At 44.6% G+C, this 25,690-nt stretch overlaps 1 protein-coding gene across 1 annotated transcript in view; it reads right to left on the bottom strand.

The window, feature by feature from the left end:
- mapk13 (mitogen-activated protein kinase 13) overlaps window positions 1-25,690 on the bottom strand; it is a 94,784-nt gene that overhangs the window by 65,924 nt on the left and 3,170 nt on the right. Inside the window, exons 2-3 of the mRNA XM_034171991.1 lie at window positions 12,375-12,504; window positions 284-342 (exon numbers count right to left, since the gene is read on the bottom strand). Of these exons, the coding sequence (XP_034027882.1) occupies window positions 284-342; window positions 12,375-12,504 (189 nt within the window). The remainder of the gene's footprint in view (window positions 1-283; window positions 343-12,374; window positions 12,505-25,690) is intronic.

The following is a 25,690-nucleotide window of genomic DNA, read 5'->3' on the forward strand; positions in this document are numbered from 1 at the left end:
TATCAGAATATTAAACATTGAACATTAAATATCTTGTCTTTGTGGTGTAATCAATTGAATATAGGTTGAAGAGGATTTGCAAATCATTGCATTCTGTCTTTATTTACATTTCACACAATGTCCCAACTTCACTGGAATTGGGGTTGTAAACAGAAATCACATTGTATTACCAACAGCTGTGCTGTTCCACAGCCACTTTTACAGGCAAACAAAGAATGCACACATCATCAGAGGAGTTCCCTTCCTGAAGGATTTGCTAATGTGTCATTCAATAAATACTTACAAGTCTTGGAAGTCATCCAAGCTTGAAGCAGACGTAAAGACATCAAGAAGTCCTATCACCTGGATGGAAAGAAACAAAATGATAAAACATATTCTTGAATGGTCTAGAATCATCTCTGAAAGGTGGACAGAGGCAATATATAATCAAAATCTAAATAACTAATATTTATGAATAAACGCCTATAAAATAATTGTTTTACTGTATTATACATTTAACAGCAACCACCAGTTTGTTTCATATGTTCACTGATTTGCTAAAAACAATGTGGAAGTATAGTTTGTATTGCATTTGATAATTAGTATTTGACAACCAGGGAAACAGACCCATAAGTATTCGGACAGTGACACTTTTTGTAATTTTATCTTTGAGTACAACCACAATGGAACTTAAACAATTAAAATGCAATTTTAATGTGGAGTTTCAACTTTAACTCAAGGGGTTTATTAAAAACATATACAAGTGCTGGTCATATAATTGGAATATCATGAAAAAGTTGATTTATTTCAGTAATTCCATTCAAAAAATGAAATTTGTATATTAGATCCATTCATTCCACACAGACATATTTCAAGTGTTTATTTCTTTTAATTTTGATTATTATAACTGACAATTAATGAAAATCCCAAATTCCGTATATCAGAAAATGAGATTACTTAAGACAATACAAAAAAAAAAGAAGAAGGATTTTTAGAAATGTTGGCCAAATGAAAAGTATGAACATGAAAAGTATGAGCATATACAGCACTCAATATGTAGTTGGGGCTCCTTCTGCCTGAATTACTGCAGCAATGCAGCGAGGCATGGAGTCGATCAGTCTGTGGCACTGCTCAGGTGGTATGAGAGCCCAGGTTGCTCTGAGAGTGGCCTTCAGCTCTTCTGCATTGTTGGGTCTGGCTTGTTGCATCTTCCTCTTCACAATACCCCATAGATTTTCTATGGGGTTAAGGTAGGCGAGTTTGCTGGCCAACTGAACAGGGATACCATGGTCCTTAAACCAGGTACTGGTTGCTTTGGCACTGTGTGCAGGTGGCAAGTCCTGTTGGAAAATGAAATCTGCATCTCCATAACGTTGGTCAGAAGCAGGAAGCATGAAGTGCTCTACAACTTCCTCGTAGACTGCTGCCTTGTCTTTGGACCTCAGAAAACACAGTGGACCAACACCAGCAGATGACACAACACCCCAAACCATCACTGACTGTGGAAACTTTACACTGGACCTCAAGCAACGTGGATTCTGTGCCTCTCCTCTCTTCCTCCAGACTCTGGGTGTTGTGAAAGTGTAGTGACACGGACCCACAACAGGGGGCGCAAATGAACGGTCAATAGATGAGCCAAAAAGTAACAATTTAATGTTGTGAAGGTGCACAACGAATATACAGACAATCTCAGAATATGATTACAGTCAATCCACAAAGGTGACGTGTGGGCAGGCTCGAGGATAGAAGACGTCTGTCCTGAGAAGAGCCGGAACCACACGATTTCCGCCGCCACCGAACCTGGTGAATACTGGAGCCGCCAAGTCCCGAATTCCCAGGTGATCACCATCCCCGACTGTCGGATCTGGTACTGCTGGCGAAGAACAAAGACAGTCAAGTGTGGGTGTGTGTACACCCCGTAACAACAACGGTGGGAATGCCAATATTCTGCAGAGTACCGCAGTGATTCCTCAGGGGAAAAGAGTGCCGTCCAGCACTCACTCAGCTTCCACAGACAGAGGGACCAGTACTCCTGCAAACACTCACAATATACAGATTATACTGTAACACACAAACGGCTGAGTCTATTACCTCCAAAGAAGTACGATATCTCGGCGATGAGGTGGAGATGACGTCTGGGTTTTATGGAGTGCGATGATGAAGAATGAGTGACAGCTGTCAGGAATTAATGAGTGACAGCTGTCACTCCCGGCTGTGTCCGTGGCGGCAGTGCCCTCTCGTGCCTGAAGCCCGCACTTAAGGCAGAGCGCCCTCTGGTGGTGGGCCAGCAGTACCTCCTCTTCTGGCGGCCCACACAACAGGACCCCCCCCTCAACGGGCGCCTCCTGGCGCCCGACCAGGCTTGTCCGGGTGTCGACGGTAGAAATCGGCCAGGAGGGCCGGATCCAGGATGAAGCTCCTCTTCACCCAGGAGCGTTCTTCGGGTCCATACCCCTCCCAGTCCACCAAATACTGGAACCCCCGGCCCATTCGACGGACGTCCAGGAGCCGGTGCACTGTCCAAGCCGGCTCCCCGTCAATGATCCGGGCAGGAGGCGGCGCCGGACCGGGAGCACAGAGGGGTGAGGTGTGGTGAGGCTTGATTCTGGACACATGAAAGACCGGGTGGATCCGCAGTGAAGCCGGGAGACGGAGCTTCACTGCGGCAGGACTGAGGACTTTGAGGATCTTGAATGGTCCAATGTATCGGTCCTTCAACTTAGGGGAGTCCACTTGGAGGGGGATGTCCTTTGTGGACAGCCACACCTCCTGCCCGGGCTGGTAAGCAGGGGCCGGGGATCGCCGGCGGTCCGCATGGGTCTTCGCCCTCGTCTGGGCCTTCAACAAGGCAGAACGGGCGGAGCGCCACACCCGACGGCACTTCCGCAGGTGGGCCTGGACCGAGGGCACACCGACCTCTCCCTCCACCACGGGAAATAATGGGGGCTGATACCCCAAACACACCTCAAACGGGGAGAGGCCGGTGGCAGAGGACACCTGGCTGTTATGCGCATACTCAATCCAGGCCAGATGTTTACTCCAGGCCGTCGGGTGTGCGGACGTTACACAACGCAGGGCTTGCTCCAATTCCTGATTGGCCCGTTCTGCCTGTCCACTGGTCTGCGGGTGATACCCGGACGAGAGGCTCACAGTGGCCCCCAGTTCCCGGCAGAAGCTCCTCCAGACATGTGAGAACTGGGGACCACGATCGGAGACGATGTCGATGGGTATCCCATGCAGACGGACGACGTGGTGGACCAGGAGGTCTGCTGTCTCCTGGGCTGTTGGGAGCTTCGGGAGGGCCACGAAGTGGGCCGCCTTGGAGAATCGGTCCACTATCGTGAAGATGGTGGTGTTGCCCTGGGACGGCGGGAGGCCCGTGACGAAATCCAGGCCGATGTGGGACCAAGGGCGATGAGGCACAGGTAGCGGCTGGAGAAGTCCTTGGGACCTTTTATGGTCTGCCTTGCCCCTGGCACAGGTGGTGCAGGCCTGGATGTACTCCCGGATGTCGGCCTCCATAGACGCCCACCAGAAGCGCTGCCGGACAACTGCCACGGTCCTTCGCACCCCTGGATGACAGGAGAGCTTGGAACCGTGACAGAAGTCCAAGACTGCAGCTCTGGCCTCTGGTGGGACGTACAAACGGTTCTTCGGACCTGTTCCTGGGTCCGGGGTCCGGGCTCCGTGCCAGGGCCTCCCGGACGATCTTCTCCACGTCCCAGGTGAGGGTGGCCACGATAGTGGACTCAGGCAGGATGGGCTCCGATGGATCCGACAGTGCAGTTTTGACCTCCTCTTCGTGTACCCGGGACAAGGCATCCGACCTCTGGTTCTTGGTCCCGGGGCGATAGGTGATCCGGAAGTCAAAACGCCCGACGAACAGTGACCAGCGGGCTTGCCTGGGGTTCAGCCGCTTGGCGGTCCTGATATACTCCAGGTTCCGATGGTCAGTGAAAACCATGAATGGCACAGACGCTCCCTCCAACAGGTGTCTCCACTCCTCAAGAGCCTCTTTCACCGCAAGGAGTTCTCGATTGCCGACGTCATAGTTCCGTTCAGCCGGGGTCAACCTGCGTGAAAAGTAGGCACACGGGTGAAGAACCTTATCAGTCTCTCCGCTCTGGGATAGCACGGCTCCTATCCCTGAGTCAGAGGCGTCCACTTCAACCACGAACTGGCGGCTAGGGTCGGGCTGCACCAAAACTGGCGCAGTAGAGAACCGTCGTTTCAACTCCTTGAACGTGGCTTCGCACCGATCTGACCAGGTGAAGGGGACTTTTGGAGAGGTCAGGGCTGTCAGGGGGCTAACTACCTGACTGTAGCCCTTAATGAACCTCCTATAGAAATTAGCGAAGCCGAGGAACTGTTGCAGCTTCCTACGGCTTGTTGGTTGGGGCCAATCTCTCACCGCCGCAACCTTGGCCGGATCAGGGGCAACGGAGTTAGAGGAGATGATAAACCCCAGGAAGGACAAAGACGTGCGGTGAAACTCGCACTTCTCGCCCTTCACAAACAGTCGGTTCTCTAAAAACCGCTGCAGGACCTGACGTACATGCTGGACATGGGTCTCAGGATCCGGAGAAAAGATGAGAATATCGTCCAGATATACGAAGACGAATCGGTGCAGGAAGTCCCGCAAGACGTCGTTAACCAAGGCTTGGAACGTCGCGGGGGCGTTGGTGAGGCCGAACGGCATGACCAGGTACTCAAAGTGACCTAACGGGGTGTTAAATGCCGTCTTCCATTCGTCTCCCTTCCGGATCCGAACCAGGTGATACGCATTTCTAAGATCCAGCTTTGTAAAGATTTTGGCTCCATGCAGGGGGGTGAACACGGAATCCAACAATGGCAACGGGTATCGGTTGCGAACCGTAATCTCATTCAGCCCCCTGTAATCAATACATGGATGGAGTCCGCCATCTTTCTTGCCCACAAAAAAGAAACCTGCCCCCATCGGGGAGGTGGAGTTCCGGATCAGCCCGGCAGCTAATGAGTCCCGGATGTAGGTCTCCATTGATTCGCGCTCAGGTCGTGAGAGGTTGTACAGCCTGCTGGACGGGAACTCAGCGCCTGGAACCAAATCAATGGCACAATCGTACGGACGGTGCGGGGGAAGGGTGAGTGCCAGATCCTTGCTGAAGACGTCAGCAAGATCGTGGTACTCAACCGGCACTGCCGTCAGATTGGGAGGGACTTTGACCTCCTCCTTAGCCTGTAAACCGGGAGGAACCGAGGATCCTAAACACACCCGATGGCAGGTTTCGCTCCACTGAACCACCACCCCAGACGGCCAATCAATCCGGGGATTGTGCTTCAACATCCATGGGAAGCCCAAAATCACGCAGGAGGTAGAAGGAGTCACAAAAAACTCGATCTCCTCCCGATGGTTTCCAGACACTACCAGAGTTACTGGTTGTGTCTTGTGTGTGATTAAAGGGAGGAGGGTGCCATCTAGTGCCCGCACCTGCAATGGCGAAGGAAGCGCCACCAGAGGGAGCCCTACCTCCCTTGCCCATCTGCTGTCTAGCAAATTCCCTTCTGACCCCGTGTCCACCAGTGCTGGGGCTTGAAGGGTTAAATCCCCGCTCAGGATTGTAACTGGGAGTCGTGTGGCAATCTGTGTGTGTCCCACGTGAATGTTTTGACCCCCCCTTAGCCCAGTCTCTGAGGGCGGTTGTTGTTGTGGCCGTTTGGGGCAGTTTTTCTGTGTGTGCTCCTTTGAGGTGCAGAGAAAACACTCCCCGCGGATCAGCCTCCTCATTTTGGCCCTGTGCGTTTCCCTAACAACGTCAGCAGGGGGAGCTGTTGCCCCACGGAGTGCTGCGGCTGTGGAGCGTGGGGAGGGCGGCCCCTTTTCGAACCCGGAAGGGAGAGGGACGGCACATATCCGGCCACGTCCTTCGCCTCGCTCCCGACGGTGTTCCTCCAACCGACTGTCTAACCGTATAACGAGATCGATAAGCCCATCTAAATCCCGCGGTTCCTCCTTAGCTACCAGATGCTCCTTCAGGACTGATGACAGTCCGTTTATGAAGGCGGCGCGGAGCGCAACGTTATTCCAGCCGGACCTCGCAGCCGCGATGCGGAAGTCGACTGCATATTCGGCTGCGCACCGGCGCCCCTGTCGCATTGACAGCAGCATTGTTGAAGCGGTCTCTCCTCTGTTAGGGTGATCAAACACTGTTCTGAACTCCCCCACAAACCCAGTGTATGCTGATAACAACCGTGAGTTCTGTTCCCAGAGCGCCGTAACCCAGGCGCGTGCTTTACCCCGAAGCAGAGCAATCACATAAGCTATTTTACTAGCATCTGACGCGTACATGACGGGACGTTGTGGGAAGACGAGCGAACACTGCATGAGAAAGTCCGCGCACGTCTCCACACAACCTCCGTACGGCTCAGGAGGGCTTATGTGTGCTTCAGGGGATGGTGGGAGGGGTTGTTGAACCACCACTGGAACGTTCATATCCTGCACAGGGTCGGCAGGAGGAGGAGCTGCAGCAGCGCCCTGAGCGCTCGCCGCCACCTGCGCGGAGAGAGCCTCCACCCTGTGGTTCAGGAGGATGTTTTGCTCGGTCATGTGATCCAACCGAGCCGTAAAGGCGGTGAGAATGTGCTGCAGCTCACCAATCACGCCTCCTGCAGATGCCTGCGCTCCCTGCTCTCCCATTGGTCGTTCAACAGCCGGGTGATGCCCCTCGGAGTCCATGACGCTGGCCGAGATATCCTGTTGTGAAAGTGTAGTGACACGGACCCACAACAGGGGGCGCAAATGAACGGTCAATAGATGAGCCAAAAAGTAACAATTTAATGTTGTGAAGGTGCACAACGAATATACAGACAATCTCAGAATATGATTACAGTCAATCCACAAAGGTGACGTGTGGGCAGGCTCGAGGATAGAAGACGTCTGTCCTGAGAAGAGCCGGAACCACACGATTTCCGCCGCCACCGAACCTGGTGAATACTGGAGCAGCCAAGTCCCGAATTCCCAGGTGATCACCGTCCCCGACTGTCGGATCTGGTACTGCTGGCGAAGAACAAAGACAGTCAAGTGTGGGTGTGTGTACACCCCGTAACAACAACGGTGGGAATGCCACCTCCACCTCTAACAATATTCTGCAGAGTACCGCAGTGATTCCTCAGGGGAAAAGAGTGCCGTCCAGCACTCACTCAGCTTCCACAGACAGAGGGACCGGTACTCCTGCAAACACTCACAATATACAGATTATATTGTAAAACACAAACGGCTGAGTCTATTACCTCCAAAGAAGTACGATATCTCGGCGATGAGGTGGAGATGACGTCTGGGTTTTATGGAGTGCGATGATGAAGAATGAGTGACAGCTGTCAGGAATTAATGAGTGACAGCTGTCACTCCCGGCTGTGTCCGTGGCGGCAGCGCCCTCTCGTGCCTGAAGCCCGCACTTCAGGCAGGGCGCCCTCTGGTGGTGGGCCAGCAGTACCTCCTCTTCTGGCGGCCCACACAACACTGGGACCTTGATTTGCAAAGGAAATGTAAAATTTACTTTCATCAGAAAACATAACTTTGGACCACTCAGCAGCAGTCCAGTCCTTTTTGTCTTTAGCCCAGGCAAGACATCAAGTCAGCAGTCTTCCCCATGATTGTGTAGCCTACAGAACTAGACTGAGAGACCATTTAAAGACCTTTGCAGGTGTTTTGAGTTAATTAGCTGATTAGAGTGTGACACCAGGTGTCTTCAATACTGAAAAAATATATAAAACTACAGGAAAAGCAAAGATAACTTGCATTAAACATTTAGGAATCACAACCATAAATTGTGTGAAGCAGATATTATACATTTTACAGCAAAAACATGCAAATACTGGCCACCAAAATGACTGACTCAAACATTACTTTTTGCATTGAAATGCTCCTATCAGATTGGATTGGTTTTACAGCATCAGTAAAATCCAAGATGGCACTTAATTTCATGATAGCTGCCATATCAACCCCAAAATCAGTTTTTCCATCACAAAAATGTCATTACGTATTTGATTGCCATTTGTCTATGTTGCCTGCAGATTAAAAATTACACATATTCAACACCTTTTAATAGGACTACATGCAGGAATTTCCAGAGATGAACACTTTCAAAATATGCTGGGTGTAAACCATTAAGACTAAACTTCACTCAAGTTTGGCACATAAGCAAAATAAATAAATAAATAATACCATAAATAGCAAATAAAATATAACTAAATGGAGTATGACATCATTTTAAGTGATCAAATATGATGATTTATAAGAAAAATGTTTTTTGATAGGTCATTTTGGTGGCCATGTTCCAAGATGGCCACCATCTTGAATTTTTAAGTGGCCATTCGATTCAAATGCAAGCAGTTTCTTCAATCACAGCCTCAGATGTTTGTAACTCCATCAGAGTTGTCAGGGGTGTGTTGTTGGTTTCTTTCACTGGTTTCATCATCAGCTGATAAAACTCCTAAGACTCCTAAAAGTCCCCCTCTTTACTCCTACAAAGCAAATTTACTGTGGAACAGTTGTTCCACTCCAGGAGCTCTCCTGCGGGCTCAGATGGTTTGTGCATAACATATTGACAAGGTCATAGTCTTAACACTAAAGGGAAATTCTCAGAAAATGACTCAGAATTTTCTGAGAATTTCAGTACTCTGAGCAAACCTGTGTACTCAGAAGCTTTATGAAAACTGCCTGAATTACACATCGCTGAAAGGGACGTGGAGAACAGCATGAGTAACAGTCACCAAGTCACAACAACTACACACAAAGGGTCACCGTACTCTCTCTGTCAATAACAACAACACACACACACACACACACACACACAAGTTCATTAAATCTTGCAAAGTGAACCGTCCATGTTCACATATTAATATGTTATCTTGTTGGACATCATGTGGATATCACACTCTGTCCTTCACAGCTCAAACAACACACTTAAACAGGACTTCAAGCAGTAATTGTCATGGTCCAAGCAGCCGCAGTGAACACTTGGACTCGCTGTTGCACAGTTCATGAGTTGTGGTACTTGGGTCTGTAAATTAGTGGCGACAGCAGCTTCCAGCATAAGACCATACAGAAATCAAAACATTAAGTTCCAAATGTCTAACACTGTGACAAACAGAAACTGAACCATGAAGTGCCAGATGAATGACTTACACTCTCAGCTACTGAGCAAGTTGAAACCTGAGATGATGCATGTGTACTGATGATTGAGGAATTCCTGTGGGAATGGAGTTTCTTGAGTTTCCCAATGAGTAACATCACAGTACAAGCAGGGATAGAACCCTGAACCTCTTGCATTGTTAAATGGTAACTGTCAGAAACCATCTCAGGGAAGCTCATCTGCATGCTTGTCGTCCTCATCGGGGTCTCGACCTGACTCCAGTTCGTAGTCGTAACCGACTTGAGTGGGCAAATGCTCACATTCGCTGGCGTTTGGCACGTTGGAGAGGTGTTCTCTTCACGGATGAATCCCGGTTCACAGGTTCAGGGCAGATGGCAGACAGCGTGTGTAGCGTCGTGTGGGTGAGCGGTTTTCTGATGTCAATGTTGTGGATCGAGTGGCCCATGGTGGCGGTGGGGTTATTGTATGGGCAGGCGTCTGTTATGGACGGAGAACACAGGTGCATTTTATTGATGGCATTTTGAATGCACAGAGATACCGTGACGAGATCCTGAGGCCCATTGTTGTGCCATACATCCAAGAACATCACCTCATGTTGCAGCAGGATAATGCACGGCCCCATGTTGCAAGGATCTGTACACAATTCTTGGAAGCTGAAAATGTCCCGGTTCTTGCATGGCCGGCATACTCACTGGACATGTCACCCATTGAGCATGTTTGGGATGCTCTGGACCGGCGTATACGACAGCGTGTACCAGTTCCTGCCAATAACCAGCATCTTCGCATAGCCATTGAAGAGGAGTGGACCAACATGTTGCACTGCATGAGGCAAATGGTGGTCACACCAGATACTGACTGGTATCCCCCCCCAATAAAACAAAACTGCACCTTTCAGAGTGGCCTTTTATTGTGGGCAGTCTAAGGCACACCTGTGCACTAATCATGGTGTCTAATCAGCATCTTGATATGGCACACCTGTGAGGTGGGATGGATTATCTCAGCAAAGGAGAAGTGCTCACTATCACAGATTTAGACTGGTTTGTGAACAATATTTGAGGGAAATGGTGATATTGTGTATGTGGAAAAAGTTTTAGATCTTTGAGTTCATCTCATACAAAATGGGAGCACAACCAAAAGTGTTGCGTTTATATTTTTGTTGAGTGTAAATTCTGAGGATTTGGATAATGGAGAAACAGGAAATCTGAAGATAGAAGAGTTGGACCAGGCACCTCACTTATAAAACCCTATGTAGGATTCATACTAAACGTATATATGTATGAATCAAAGCTAATATGGCACCCCCCCACCCCCCCAAAACAAATTTGCACTTATAATATTGTTTGTACATGCACAATCTTTATTATAAATTACACACTACCTGGAATTGTGCACACGTGGCTCTACCTCATATCCTGCCCTCTACATGTCCATGTTCAACCACAGATGGTCAATGCAAAACACCTCATGAGTATTCAAACATACAGCATGTAAAATACGTATTCTAATCCAATTACATTTCTTCCACAAATCTGTTTAATTGTGTGAGATTACAGACCTTATAATATCGGGTTAACGGTGGCAAAATATCTGACCATTTCACATTTGGATGCATTACTCTGTGCCCTGACCGGTGTTCTGACGAAATGTCATTCCTGTCAACAGCTCAGCCCTCCGCGCAACTGCACATGCACACGCATGTGCAATATTATCAGGACGCGGAACTGCCAATTTATGCGACAAGACGCACAATTCGACAGAACACCGGTCGCACGTGCTGCTAGCTGTTAACACTGTTAGCTGAGAGCGAGAGAAAGTCGCGTACCGATGCCGCCACCAAAATGGGTGAATTTAAGATAACATATGAAAGTACTGATGTGGATTCTGATACAGAATTACCATTTTACATTTCATGGATTTTCACATTTGATGCATTACTCCATGCCCCGACAGCTGTTGGAATGACGCTGCCTCACAGTAAGCCTCCCTGAACGAATTACCTACAGAAAAACAAACCGTGCAAACGATGGAATTGGATTACAATGGGAACAATCCCCTTGTGTCTGATGATTTGTGGACGTTCATGCTATTATTATACGGTCACAAACATCCGTTTTACTGGCGACGCATCAGACAGAATGGAGTTATTCCCTAATCGAACATGTCATCATTTTGCTCAGTAAATTTATTTCTACAGGTGCTACTGACATGAAATTTTCACCAGATGTCAGTAACAACCCAAATAATCCACACATACAAAGAAATCAAACTATAGCTGTCCATAAATTAAGCTATGTGTAATAACGTGAAATGACACAGGGAAAAAGTACTGAACACCTGAAAAAAGGGAGGTACATAAGGCATGGAAAGCCAAGATGCTGGTGCCAAAAACAAGGTTTTAAGATTTTTAAATGTTTATTTCTCACCAACTTTTACAAAATACAAGAGAAAAAAAATGCTAAACATATTAGATTTATACAGAAATACAGCTGTCTGAGAGTGCATTCCTGCCACCTTTGCTCCACCCACCCCACGCTTCACCTCTGTACCACACTCTCCATTACTCGCATCCATTTTGCAATATTTTTTAGAGCAACCAACGTATGTCATGCTGTTGTCACGCTGCCTTCACTCAGATCGACAGTCGCCATGCTACGTTGCTGTAGAGCGCTTACGCTGATTGAAAATGAATAGCATCTGGTTGCTTTGCCTCTGTCTGTTGTGGGTAATGTGACTGTAGGGGTAAATGGATGTTTGTGGTTTGATGAGTCATGGTGGGTATGGTATGTATGTAGTGTATGAATATGTAGTGTGAGTGATAATAATGATAACATGTTATTCTGGGCCCTATGGTTGATTATTGGCCATCAGTCTGTGGCAGAGATGCTTGAATCCTCGACTGGGTTGGTTGACGCGAGGACATTTCGCTTCTAATCGCAGAACCTTCCTCAGCTAAAATTCGTGCTCTGGTAGTCTGACTTCTGTCTTGACTCTAGTAGAGAGTCTTCTCTACGTTTTGTGAGGTTATAAATTAATTCCTTTCTGAAATATCACACAAATTCACATTAACCTGTTTAAGGCCAGGCAACTCTCTGCACTTGATAAGGAGTCTTCTCTTCTCTCTTCTCTTCTCCTCTGGTGTCAACACTGTTGTATAAATATGAATTTATGGTCTTGAAGACTGTGGTCATGTTACTGGTGTTACTCACTAAAATCGACAATGTGTTTAAACAGAAAGTGTCAGTGCCGAGAATCTAAACAACTCACATTTTCGTGCTTCATGTGCTTTAGCAGTCGGAGTTCCCGGTAGGCCCTCTTAGCGAAGATCTCTGACTGGAAAGGCCTGTGGAGCTTCTTGATGGCCACTTTCTCTTTCGTCTTCTCATTGATTGATGAGCTGCAGTGAATAATGGATTAAGAAGTAAAGGACTTCCTCTAAAAGAGCCTTCTATTATCTTTAATGCTTTCAGTCTTTTGAACTTACAGCAGTGGCAGAAAGATGAAAGAGTCTCCTGTGATCACAGGTTTCATTTGCTCGACTGTTTTGCATGAAATCACACAAAACAGCAAAGATGTGCTCAGGTGGACTGATGTGGGCTTTGAATGTGGCTTTTTTGCCAACTTGTGTTGTGCGTGTGTGTGCTGCAAACTGCAGGGCAGAATCGTAGGAGGAAAGCTATTTGAAGCAGCATCCACCAACTCAGACTGCAAACATCACTTTGAGGTTGATGTGATGCATCTCTTGCGCAGATGCAAAATGCATCCAATCCAAACATTCACCCAAAATCAAACTAATGCTTCTGTTTTGGCTTATTTGTGTTTTTTCCTGCTTCTAGCTTCAAACAAGATGATTTAGAATAGATGTGCAGTGAAGGAAAATTACCCATAATAGAGGTAAATTGTCAAATAATGGAGGTGACATGACCTCAATTCTTCACAAAGTGCTTATTTTAAAGGTTACACGTTTTAAACATTTTCAGTAAGATGCACAAATATTTTCCATGTACAGTAAAAACTACATTGACATATGGTCAGGGTGATGCATATTTGGACATTTTTATTAAGTCCGCTAAGGACGTAATAAAATCATTGGCGTTATTTTTTTTTTTTTATTTATCTGTCAGCAGGATTACGTCAAAACTACTGCACGGATTTTGAAGTAATTTTCAGATATTAGGGCATGAAAGAATGCATTAAATTTTGAAGGTGATCTGGATCCAAATTGTGGATCAAGTTTCACTTTATATAGGCTTTGAAGGATTACGTCTAAACTACTTCACATATTCTCACCAAATTTGCACCACAGATAGATATTAGGCCATGGAAGACTCCACTGAATTTTGGAGGTGATCCAGATCCGGATTCTGGCTTAGAAATTGACTTTTTAGGCTTTTAAGAATTACGTCAAAACTACTGCATGGATTTTGACGAAATTTTCACCACTCCTAGATATTAGGCCATGGAAGACTCCATTAAATTTTGGAGGTGATCCACATCTGGATTCTGGCTCAAGATTTCACTATAGATAAGCTTTGAAGGATTAACGTTAATCCTCCTCCTTCCACTGCCTGTGTAAGTGTGGGTTTGTGTACATGACTGACTCCACTTTGGTCTACTACTACTCCAGTACATTAAAAGGTAAAATATTTATGTGCACCTCATCACAATGCATGATCACACATAAACGGATCTTTTCCGGATGCCCCCTGTACGCCTCACTGGAGAGGTGTTCCGGGCACATCCCATTGGGAGGAAGCCCCGGGGAAGACCAAGAACACGCTGGAGAGACTACGTCTCTTGGCTGGGTTGGGAACGCCTTGGGGTTCCCCCAGAGGAGCTGGGGGAGGTGTGTGTGGATTGGGAGGTCTGGGCGGCTTTGCTTGAACTGCTGCCCCCGCGACCCGACTCCAGATAAAGCGGAAGAAAATGGATGTGTATAATATACATACATACATACCGTATTTTCTGCACCATAAGGCGCGCCCTCAATTAGCGGGTACTTAACCCTTACAAAAGGCGCACCGGATTATAAGGCGCAGCCTCAATTAGCAGGTACTTAACCCTTACAAAAGGCACACGCTAAAACATATAGTCTACAAAAAAAAAAAAAAAAAAAAAAAAAAGGTTTCGGAAGCAAAACGGTGAGTTTATTTGAACTTTTTAACAACTTTGAACTACCGGTATTTAACAATATGGTACTCACATTATTTTTTATTATGGTTCTGTCACAATTCCATCGAAGTCCTCATCTTCTGTGTCTGAATTGAACAGCTGGTCTTCTAGCTGTGGCCACCTCGCTTTGTTTCTGCGGAAACTCCGTTTGGTCTTTTTAACTTGACGCAGTTCATTTTCTTGTTTCCTCTCGCAGCTGCTCTGTTCCCATGAACAACCACGTAACTGATAGCCTGCAGTTTGAATTGTGCCTCGTAAGCATGTCTCTTCGCTGGCGCCATTTTCGGGGGTCCTTAGACAAACAAATGTTTTGCAGGATACCTGTAGTATACGGTAACTACCGGAGGAGTGGCGGAGGTAAGTGTACGTACCACGGACTCACGGACTCTTCTCTGATTGGTTTATCGCTACCAGCGTACGTACTCTACGCTACCATCGTACGTACTTTACGTATTACGTAATGTTCTCCGATTGGATTATCGCTGCCAGGGTACGTACTCTATGTTGCTAGCGTACGTACTTTACGTATTATGTCCTTGTGTCAGCGGAAAATGGTCCGATATTCCGATGGTCAAAGACAACGTCGGTCGTTTTTACAGATTCTGGAATTCAGTGCGCACATAAGGCACACCGGATTATAGGGCGCGTGGCCGATTTTTGTGAAAATTTAAGGCTTTTAGGTGCGCCTTATGGTGCGGAAAATACGGTTATATAAAAATACACACACACACTAGTGTTCAGAATAATAGTAGTGCTATGTGACTAAAAAGATTAATCCAGGTTTTGAGTATATTTCTTATTGTTACATGGGAAACAAGGTACCAATAGATTCAGTAGATTCTCACAAATCCACCAAGACCAAGCATTCATGATATGTACACTCTTAAGGCTATGAAATTGGGCTATTAGTAAAAAGAAAGTAGAAAAGGGGGCGTTCACAATAATAGTAGTGTGGCATTCAGTCAGTGGGTTCGTCAATTTTGTGGAACAAACGGGTGTGAATCAGGTGTCCCCTATTTAAGGATGAAGCCAGCACCTGTTGAACATGTTTTTCTCTTTGAAAGCCTGAGGAAAATGGGACGTTCAAGACATTGTTCAGAAGAACAGTGTAGTTTGATTAAAAAGTTGATTGGAGAGAGGAAAACTTATACCCAGGTGAAAAAAAATTATAGGCTGTTCATCTACAATGATCTCCAATGCTTTAAAAGAGATGTGTGGAAGAAAACAGAAAACCATCAAAATGGATAGAAGAATAACCAGAATGGAAAAGGCTCACCCATTGATCAGCTCCAGGATGATCAAACACAGTCTGGAGTTACCTGTAAGTGCTGTGACAGTTAGAAGACGCCTGTGTGAAGCTAATTTATTTGCAAGAATCCCCCGCAAAGTCCCTCTGTTAAATAAAAGACATGTGCAGAAGAGGTTACAATTTGCCAAAGAACACATCAACTGGCCTAAAGAGAAATGGAGGAATACAACCCCTGGCAAAAATTATGGAATCACCAGCCTCGGAGGATGTTCATTCAGTTTTTTAATTTTGTAGAAAAAAAGCAGATCACAGACATGACACAAAACTGAAGTCATTTCAAATGGCAACTTTCTGGCTTTAAGAAACACTATAAGAAATCAGGAAAAAAAATTGTGGCAGTCAGTAACGGTTACTTTTTTAGACCAAGCAGAGGGAAAAAAAATATGGAATCACTCAATTCTGAGGAAAGAATTATGGTATCATGAAAAACAAAAGAACGCTCCAACACATCACTAGTATTTTTTGCACCACCTCTGGCTTTTATAACAGCTTGCAGTCTCTGAGGCATGGACTTAATGAGTGACAAACAGTACTCTTCATCAATCTGGCTCCGACTTTCTCTGATTGCTGTTGCCAGATCAGCTTTGCAGGTTGGAGTCTTGTCATGGACCATTTTCTTCAACTTCCACCAAAGATTTTCAATTGGATTAAGATCCGGACTATTTCCAGGCCATGACATTGACCCTATGTGTCTTTTTGCAAGGAATGTTTTCACAGTTTTTGCTCTATGGCAAGATGCATTATCATCTTGAAAAATGATTTCATCATCCCCAAACATCCTTTCAATTGATGGGATAAAAAAGTGTCCAAAATATCAACGTAAACTTGTGCATTTATCGATGATGTAATGACAGCCATCTCCCCAGTGACTTTATCTGACATGCAGCCCCATATCATCAATGACTGTGGAAATTTACATGTTCTCTTCAGGCAGTCATCTTTATAAATCTCATTGGAACAGCACCAAACAAAAGTTCCAGCATCATCACCTTGCCCAATGCAGATTCGAGATTCATCACTGAATATGACTTTCATCCAGTCATCCACAGTCCACGATTGCTTTTCCTTAGCCCATTGTAACCTTGTTTTTTTCTGTTTAGATGTTAATGATGGCTTTCGTTTAGCTTTTCTGTATGTAAATCCCATTTCCTTTAGGCGGTTTCTTACAGTTCGGTCACAGATGTTGACTCCAGTTTCCTCCCATTTGTTCCTCATTTGTTTCATTGTGCATTTTCGATTTTTGAGACATATTACTTTAAGTTTTCTGTCTTGAGACTTTGATGTCTTCCTTGGCCCACCAGTATGTTTGCCTTTAACAACCTTCCCATGTTGTTTGTATTTGGTCCAGAGTTTAGACACAGCTGACTGTGAACAACCAACAACTTTTGCAACATTGCGTGATGATTTACTCTCTTTTAAGAGTTTGATAATCCTCTCCTTTGTTTCAACTGACATCTCTGGTGTTGGAGCCATGATTCATGTCAGTCCACTTGGTGCAACAGCTCTCCAAGGTGTGATCACTCCTTTTTAGATGCAGACTAACGAGCAGATCTGATTTGATGCAGGTGTTAGTTTTGGGGATGAAAATTTACAGGGTGATTCCATAATGTATTCCTCAGAATTGAGTGAGTCCATATTTTTTTTCCCTCTGCTTGGTCTAAAAAAGTAACCGTTACTGACTGCCACAATTTTTTTTTCCTGATTTCTTATAGTGTTTCTTAAAGCCAGAAAGTTGCCATTTGAAATGACTTTAGTTTTGTGTCATGTCTGTGATCTGCTTTTTTTCTACAAAATTAAACAACTGAATGAACATCCTCCGAGGCCGGTGATTCCATAATTATTGCCAGGGGTTGTATTTTGTGGACTGATGAGAGTAAAATTGTTCTTTTTGGGTCCAAGGGCCGCAGACAGTTTGTGAGACGACCCCCAAAATCTGAATTCAAGCCACAGTTCACAGTGAAGACAGTGAAGCATGATGGTGCAAGCATCATGATATGGGAATGTTTCTACCACTATGGTGTTGGGCCTATATATCGCATACCAGGTATCATGGATCAGTTTGGATATGTCAAAATACTTGAAGAGGTCATGCTGCCTTATGCTGAAGAGGACATGCCCTTGAAATGGGTGTTTCAACAAGACAATGACCCCAAGCACACTAGTAAACGAGCAAAATCTTGGTTTCAAACCAACAAAATTAATGCCTCACAGATGTGAAGAAATCATGAAAAACTGTGGTTATACAACTAAATACTAGTTTAATGATTCACAGGATTGCTAAAAAAGCAGTTTGAACATAATAGTTTTGAGTTTGTAGCGTCAACAGCAGATGCTACTATTATTGTGAAAACCACCTTTTCTACTTTTTTTTAAACTAATAGCCCAATTTCATAGCCTTAAAAGTGTGCATATCATGAATGCTTGGTCTTGTTGGATTTGTGAGAATCTCCTGGTACCTTGTTTCCCATGTAACAATAAGAAATATACTCAAAACCTGGATTAATCTTTTTAGTCACATAGCACTACTATTATTCTGAACACTACTGTATATATATAAAATCACAGAGAAACTGTGGACAGTTGACATTTGCTGTTTGGTATGCTTATGTATTTTGGGTCAAGAATGAACACTGCAAAAACAGAAAGGTGATAGGACTAAGAGAAATTAGGGATATTAGGTGAACAATGGACATTGACATTGATCACCATTAATCAGTTCCTGGTAACCAGACAAGCTCCTAACAAAGGAAATATCTCTTGAAAACATGACATCAATAAAATGTGTCAAATAATAAATACTTCACAAAACATTTCACAAAAAAATCTCATTTTCATTTCCTGCACATTCAGTTAAAATCATTATAAAAACTTTGCTTAATTTATTACCACCCTTCAAAAATGTCATGTAACACAAAATGTGATGTAACAGTGGTAAACATACCACTGTCCCAGCTTTTTTGAAATGTGTTGCAGGCATCATTTCAAAATGAGCAAATATTTGCAAAAAACAATAAAGTTTATCAGTTTGAACATTAAATATCTTGTCTTTGTGGTGTATTCAATTGAATATAGGTTGAAGAGGATTTGCAAATCATTGTATTCTGTTTTTATTTACATTTTACACAACATCCCAACTTCACTGGAATTAGGGTCGAATACATTAGGCAAGTGGAGATTAATCAATACAAATCGGTATCTACATACAAACGCGCAATGCAAGTGCATTGATTCATTCAGTATGCATCGATTCAACTAACGGGTTGAATGAATCATGTTGAATTGCTCGGTGCCTGCATCAATTTTTTTCTGAGGCATAATGAATGCACCACAGACTGTTCAAGACACTGGAGCGGCCGTTGGTTTTGAGGGTGTTTATCGAAAAAATGATCATTTCTCTACGTTGATTGCAGACTGCAGAGGGTCTGCTTGAAGCTCGAAGCAACGAAGCAGCGCTATGACCCACTGTTCACTGGTTCTCTGCTTCGCTGGTTTACAGAAGCGCAAGTCCTCTGGCGTGAGCACCAGCTGGTGCGTAAACTGAAGTTGTCCATCAGGTAAAGGAAATAATAATAATAATAATAACAACAATAATATCCTCTGTTTTGTGGGGCTAAGTGCACAGGTCCAAAGAGCCGCGCAGATTTCGGTCAGAATGAATAACTTCAGAGCGACTCGCCGTTTTAAAATCAAATGGCACCTCTTTCCAAACATTATAATACAAACTACAACCGACCAAAACCAAGCTTTTTTTCTCTCAAAATGAGACGTCTTGTGTTTGTTTTTATGAATTGCATCCTGACATGCAGCCAACCGGCTGAAAAGCTCAGCTCAGAGTCTATGGAGTTACATTTATGTCAATATCTGAAAGGAAATGCTTTCGACAAAAACTACAGATTCTGTTTATTTCAATTTGTGTCCACCATGTACATCAAGAATCCAGTGACCATGTACAGATTTTATTGATTTTTATTTATGTCCAGAGATCAAGGATCCAGTGACCAATTTCATATTTATTTACTTTAAGACTCAATAAAATGTTGACATAGAAAACATGTAAAGCCTACTTTTAGTACACAGAAAATTCACTAGAGTTACTGATAAGGAAATCGATAAAGAGTCGAATCCCTAACCGCATCGCACCAAATCGCATCGTATTGCATTGTGAGGAATTGAATCGCCATCAAATACATACAGTGAGGAAAATAAGTATTTGAACACTATGCGATTTTGCAAGTTCTCCCACTTAGATATCATGGAGGGGTCTGAAATTTTCATCTTAGGTGCATGTCCACTGTGAGAGACATAATCTAAAAAAAAAAAAAAAACAAATCCAGAAATCACAATGTATAATTTTTTAATAATTTATTTGTATGTTACTGCTGCAAATAAGTATTTGAACACCTGTGAAAATCAATGTTAATATTTGGTATAGTAGCCTTTGTTTGCAATTACAGAGGTCAAACGTTTCCTGTAGTTTTTCAACAGGTTTTCACACACTGCAGCAGGGATTTTGGTCCACTCCTCCATACAGATCTTCTCTAGATCTTTCAAGTTTGGAGTTTCAGCTCCCTCCAAAGATTTTCTATTGAGTTCAGGTCTGGAGACTGGCCAGGCCACTCCAGGACCTTGAAATGCTTCTTACGGAGCCCCTCCTTAGTTGCCCTGGCTGTGTGTTTGGGGTCATTGTCATGTTGGAAGACCCAGCCATGACCCATCTTCAATGCTCTTACTGAGGGAAGGAGGTTGTTTGCCAAAATCTCGTAATACATGACCCCATCCATCCTCCCTTCAATACGGTGCAGTCGTCCTGCCCTCGTTGCAGAAGAGCACCCCCAGAGTATGATGTTTCCACCCCCATGCTTCACGGTTGGGATGGTTTTCTTGGGGTTGTTCTCATCCTCTAAACATGGTAAGTGGCGTTGATTCCAAAAAGCTCTATTCTGGTCTCATCTGACCACATGACCTTCTCCCATGCCTCCTCTGGATCATCCAGATGGTCACTGGTGAGCTTCAAATGGGCCTGGACATGTGCTGACTTGAGCAGGGGGATCTTGCTGCCCTGCAGGATTTTAAACCATGACAGCATCATGTGTTACTAATGTAATCTTTGTGACTGTGGTCCCAGCTCTCTTCAGGTCATTGACCAGGTCCTCCTGTGTAGTTCTGAGCTTTCTCAGAATCATCCTTACCCCACAAAGTGAGATCTTGCATGGAATCCCAGACCGAGGGAGATTGACAGTCATCTTGTGTTTCTTCCACTTTCTAATAAATAATCATAACAGTTGTTGTCTTCTACCTGTTGTCCCTGGTGTCCTTAGACAGATCTTTGGTCTTGGCTATGGTGGAAAGGTTGGAGTGTGATTGATTGAGTGTGTGAACAGGTGTCTTTTATACAGGTAACAAGTTCAAACAGGTGCAATTAATACAGGTAAAGATTGCAGAATAAGAGGGCTTCTTAAAGAAAAATTAACAGGTCTGTGTGAGCCAGGATTCTTGCTGGTTGGCAGCAGTAACATACAAATAAATTCTAAAAGAAAAGAAAAGAAAAAAAAAAAATCATACATTGTGATTTCGAGATTTTTTTTTTTTTTTTTTTTTTTTTTTTAAGATTATGTCTCTCACAGTGGACATGCACCTAAGATGAAAATTTCAGACCCCTCCATGATTTCTAAGTGGGAGAACTTGCAAAATCGCATAGAATTTGGCAGTACATCCAACCAGCCTCACAACCGCAGACCACGTGTAACCACACCAGCCCAGGACCTCCACATCCAGCATGTTCACCTCCAAGATCGTCTGAGACCAGCCACTCGGACAGCTGCTGAAACAATCGGTTTGCATAACCAAAGAATTTCTGCACAAACTGTCAGAAACCGTCTCAGGGAAGCTCATGTGCATGCTCGTCATCCTCATCGGGGTCTCGACCTGACTCCAGTTCGTCGTCGTAACCGACTTGAGTGGGCAAATGCTCACATTTGCTGACGTTTGGCACGTTGGAGAGGTGTTCTCTTCACGGATGATGCGAAGGAGATGTGTTGCACTGCATGAGGCAAATGGTGGTCACACCAGATACTGACTGGTATCCCCCCCCAATAAAACAAAACTGCACCTTTCAGAGTGGCCTTTTATTGTGGGCAGTCTAAGGCACACCTGTGCACTAATCATGGTGTCTAATCAGCATCTTGATATGGCACACCTGTGAGGTGGGATGGATTATCTCAGCAAAGGAGAAGTGCTCACTATCACAGATTTAGACTGGTTTGTGAACAATATTTGAGGGAAATGGTGATAATGTAAGTGGAAAAAGTTTTAGATCTTTGAGTTCATCTCATACAAAATGGGAGCAAAACCAAAAGTGTTGCGTTTATATTTTTGTTGAGTGTAGTTTTTGAAAAAAAGGTTGGTTTCTTTTCTAATAGACCTCGTATATGAATATGATCACAGGAACTGTGATGGGATAAATAATGATCAAATCGCTTAGCATTAGTTTTTGCATTGCTGAGAACACACATGACAGTTTACTGTGCAGCACAATTTACAATTTGGGTGGGTGGGGGTGCCAGCTGGGACACTTTGGCCATGTGGCGTGTTTCTCTGTGCAAGCATGCAGGAGCCTGAATGTTGAGTACCTGGTGAAGGCCAAGGGGGGTGCCCATGTTTCACCTGGCTGCGGCAGATATAACGTTATTTTAGAGATGTGTGGAGGGACCGGTTTTCGGCCTGGGTGGTTGACATCCAGGATCCAGGGCACTTCTGTGGTGTCATGGATGCAGGGAAGTGCAGCATCAGCGCCTGCTCCTCCCAGAGTTGACTTGAGTATCACCAAGCCTGAAAAATATTCTAATGGAAACACTGAATGTTGTGATCTTTGTGCCGTTGAGGGATGTCCAGATAGCAGCACTTGCTAAGCTAAGGGATGAGTCAGTGTGACGGTTTGCAATAGAGGCTGCCTGAGTTATGTGTGCTGCTGACGCCTAATAAGTAAAAATTCACTTTCGTCCAGGCAGCTAGTCAACACACTAAATCCAACATGGCTTCTGATGTACCACTATCAAAGTTAATCAGGAAACAACTACAAGAAATTTTATCTCAGACAGTAATACATGAGTTCAACAAAAACAAAGAGGTATTAGCATTTGTAGAACAGGCAGAGGGCAGATTTGAGGATGTTGGGGCGTGTGATCATGAGGAGTATCATGATCATGCGCCCCAATGGAGAAGCTGACACTCAACATCCACAGGTAAACATCCAGCTTTTTCAGTCTGTTTTGAGATGGACATTCTGCAGCCTCACAAAAGAAATCCATCTGTCGGGGAACCATTAACACCAGTAAATCACCTTAAACGCAGATTAACAAAACTGTAGTGACGGGATCATGTAAGGGCTGTCAAACTTTTTCCTGGAATGCATTTCGATGGCACATGACTTTTTTACCCACTAGGTGGTGGCACACGTAAGCAGGCTCTATTGTCCTGATCAAAACTAAGCTCAAGATGTTCAATGGCTTCCTGGACTCAGTCATCAGTATGTACCTGTATGTAAAAATTGTTGAATTTGTAGAGACTAATTTATCTTAGCAGTGACATTCATGTCTCTAGGTCTTCGGCCTGTGGAAACAGGTGTTTGGTGATGCCGATATCATTGAAGGTCAAAGAGTTAGGGTACCATCTCACTAGGCTGGGACAGCTTGTGAACAGCATTTGCAAGAGAATTGGGGGGGATTTGCGTGACGTTTGCTGGGTGTCGTTATCCTCTCGTGTGAGTTGCAAGGTATCGCATGCATCACACCCAAATTTTGAACAGTTCAAAGTTGGCGAGGCAACAAAGGTCTTCTCCATATACTCACAGAGCCATCGCGGGCATTGAAAAGCCCTCTGAATGTCGTCTCTGTGACTCATAACATTCGAGAATCATGAAAGAACTTTGTGAGGGGTTGACAATGGATGAAACCACATTGTGAGTGATTGGAGAAAAAAAAATGAGGATCTGACATGCATGAGCTGCCCTGGGAACAAAATAGTGGAGATGATGAGAGAAGAATGCCTCTGGAACTGGCTGAGCGAGTGTGGCAGACCTCTATTGTGTGATTTTGAGGGGCACAACGAGAATAAGTTCAATCATTTATTGTTTTATCCCCAGCAATTCATGGACAGAGAGATGGCGCAGAGAGGTGGTCATGCGGGAAGCCCTCAGCCCATGCATGAAGAGAAGCAAATACTGGTCATCCTCAAGAAGCGAGAAGGACATCTCTGGCTATACCTTCAATGCCGGAGGAAAGTAGATTTACAGATGAGACGGATTGGAGGCAGGGTGCGGTGTCACTCTGCTGGACGTATTTGCCATTGAGTGTGTTGCCACCAAGCAAAACATTTATTATTATTATTATTATTATTATTATTACTATTACTTAATTATTTATTTTGTTTAATTTTATTATTTACAGTGCTTCTTTTTCCATGCCTACAGTCTGGGGTATTTCCACAGCCTCTTTTCACATAATAACAGCATGTTATACAATAGCATTATAATAGCAGCATGCAGCCATCCTAGGGTCTTTGTTCACAAACGTGTCATTTCAGTGAGATACCAACTGAAACTCTGTTGCTCATTTACATGTTTTGTCACAAATTTGCATCTCCAACTACTCTTTAAGACTCGCAGCCCAGTGAGACAGAACCCTTACAGTATGGTCATGACACCTGGACACTAGTCATTGACCTGAGACAAAGACGGGATGTTTTTGCAGTAGAACTCTCTAGAGAATTGCTGGAATGACTGTGTTTACAGTTACCGGGGGGGACCCAGATGATATCTACTATGACATTATGGCTCTGTGCCACATTTTCCTGAGTGACCCAGCAGGTTGGTGATCAGTGCTCAGGACGGCAGCAAAAGGAAATATAACGCAATGCTAAAATACCCTCAGCCATATAATCATAAAAATAGGAAACAGAATCTGACCTTTTGACCTCTTAAAATAGGTCAAGGTTAGCCATCTTTGAACTTCCAAAGTCTGTGTCCCAAGAATGTTCCCTGTGAATTTGAAGACCCTGGCAGTAATAAGACTGGAGTTTTGCTGAGCACAGACAGATAGACGTACGGGAAGTCTTCACAATAGGGCTGCAGCTATTGATCATTTTAGTAGTCGGGTATTCTATTGATTATTCTGGCGGAATGTACTACAACGTTAAATGAAGCTTTGAGGCACAGAATTTGCATCGACCATTTTTTGTAATCGAATTATTGGAGTAATTGAGTAATTCGAGTAACCCTACTTCACAATACCCGAGGGCCATACAGGTGAGTCCCGTTAACTCACACAAGCATAAGTCAATATTCGGTTGTACTCGTGGTCAAGTTAAGGACCCTGAAAATTTAGACTACCTATAAAAGTCAATTTTAATTTGACCATTTTTGGGAGGGATCGTCACTGCGCACAATAATTTCTTCTTCATCCTCCAGCTGCTGCAGGTCAGCGATGAAGGTGGACAATTCTGTGTGGAAGATTCCTGATGAAACAAAGTTCTTGGATGAGATTCTTTAGATCCTTACTGTCGGTTCAGATGGGGACGGAATTTATACACACACGTGCGATGGCCAGACGGGCTCACCTGTATCGCCATCGGGCATTGTGAAGACTTTGCGTCCATCCGTCTGTCTGTGCTCAGCATAACTCCAGTCCTATTACTGCCAGGAATCTTCGTCAGGAACCTTCCACACTGATGAAGCCCTCAGGCAGCCGGGGGAGGAAATAAAGATTCCAAACCCACTCCAGATGAAGAAATCATCAACATCCAGGAAGGAATCATGGTTCAAAATGTCAAAACTATTATAATATGGCAACGTAAGATCATTCTAAGTTTTTAAATTTGCAGTTTAAAATAACTCGCGATCCGATTTGTGGGCCCCAAATGGCGGGAGTTAACAGGGCTCACCTGAATTTTGGCCTCAGGTAAAAATCAGAGGGACGCCAATATATTCCATAGCTGCTGCAGAGACATGGCTAGATGGAGGACATCATGGACATGAACTGATTGTCTGTCTGGGTGGTTGTCAACCAGGACGTGGGTCAGTTCTGCAGAGGGGTGGATGCTGTGACCC

Source organism: Thalassophryne amazonica, chromosome 6 (assembly GCF_902500255.1).
Source record: "Thalassophryne amazonica chromosome 6, fThaAma1.1, whole genome shotgun sequence".
Lineage (NCBI taxonomy): Eukaryota > Metazoa > Chordata > Actinopteri > Batrachoidiformes > Batrachoididae > Thalassophryne > Thalassophryne amazonica.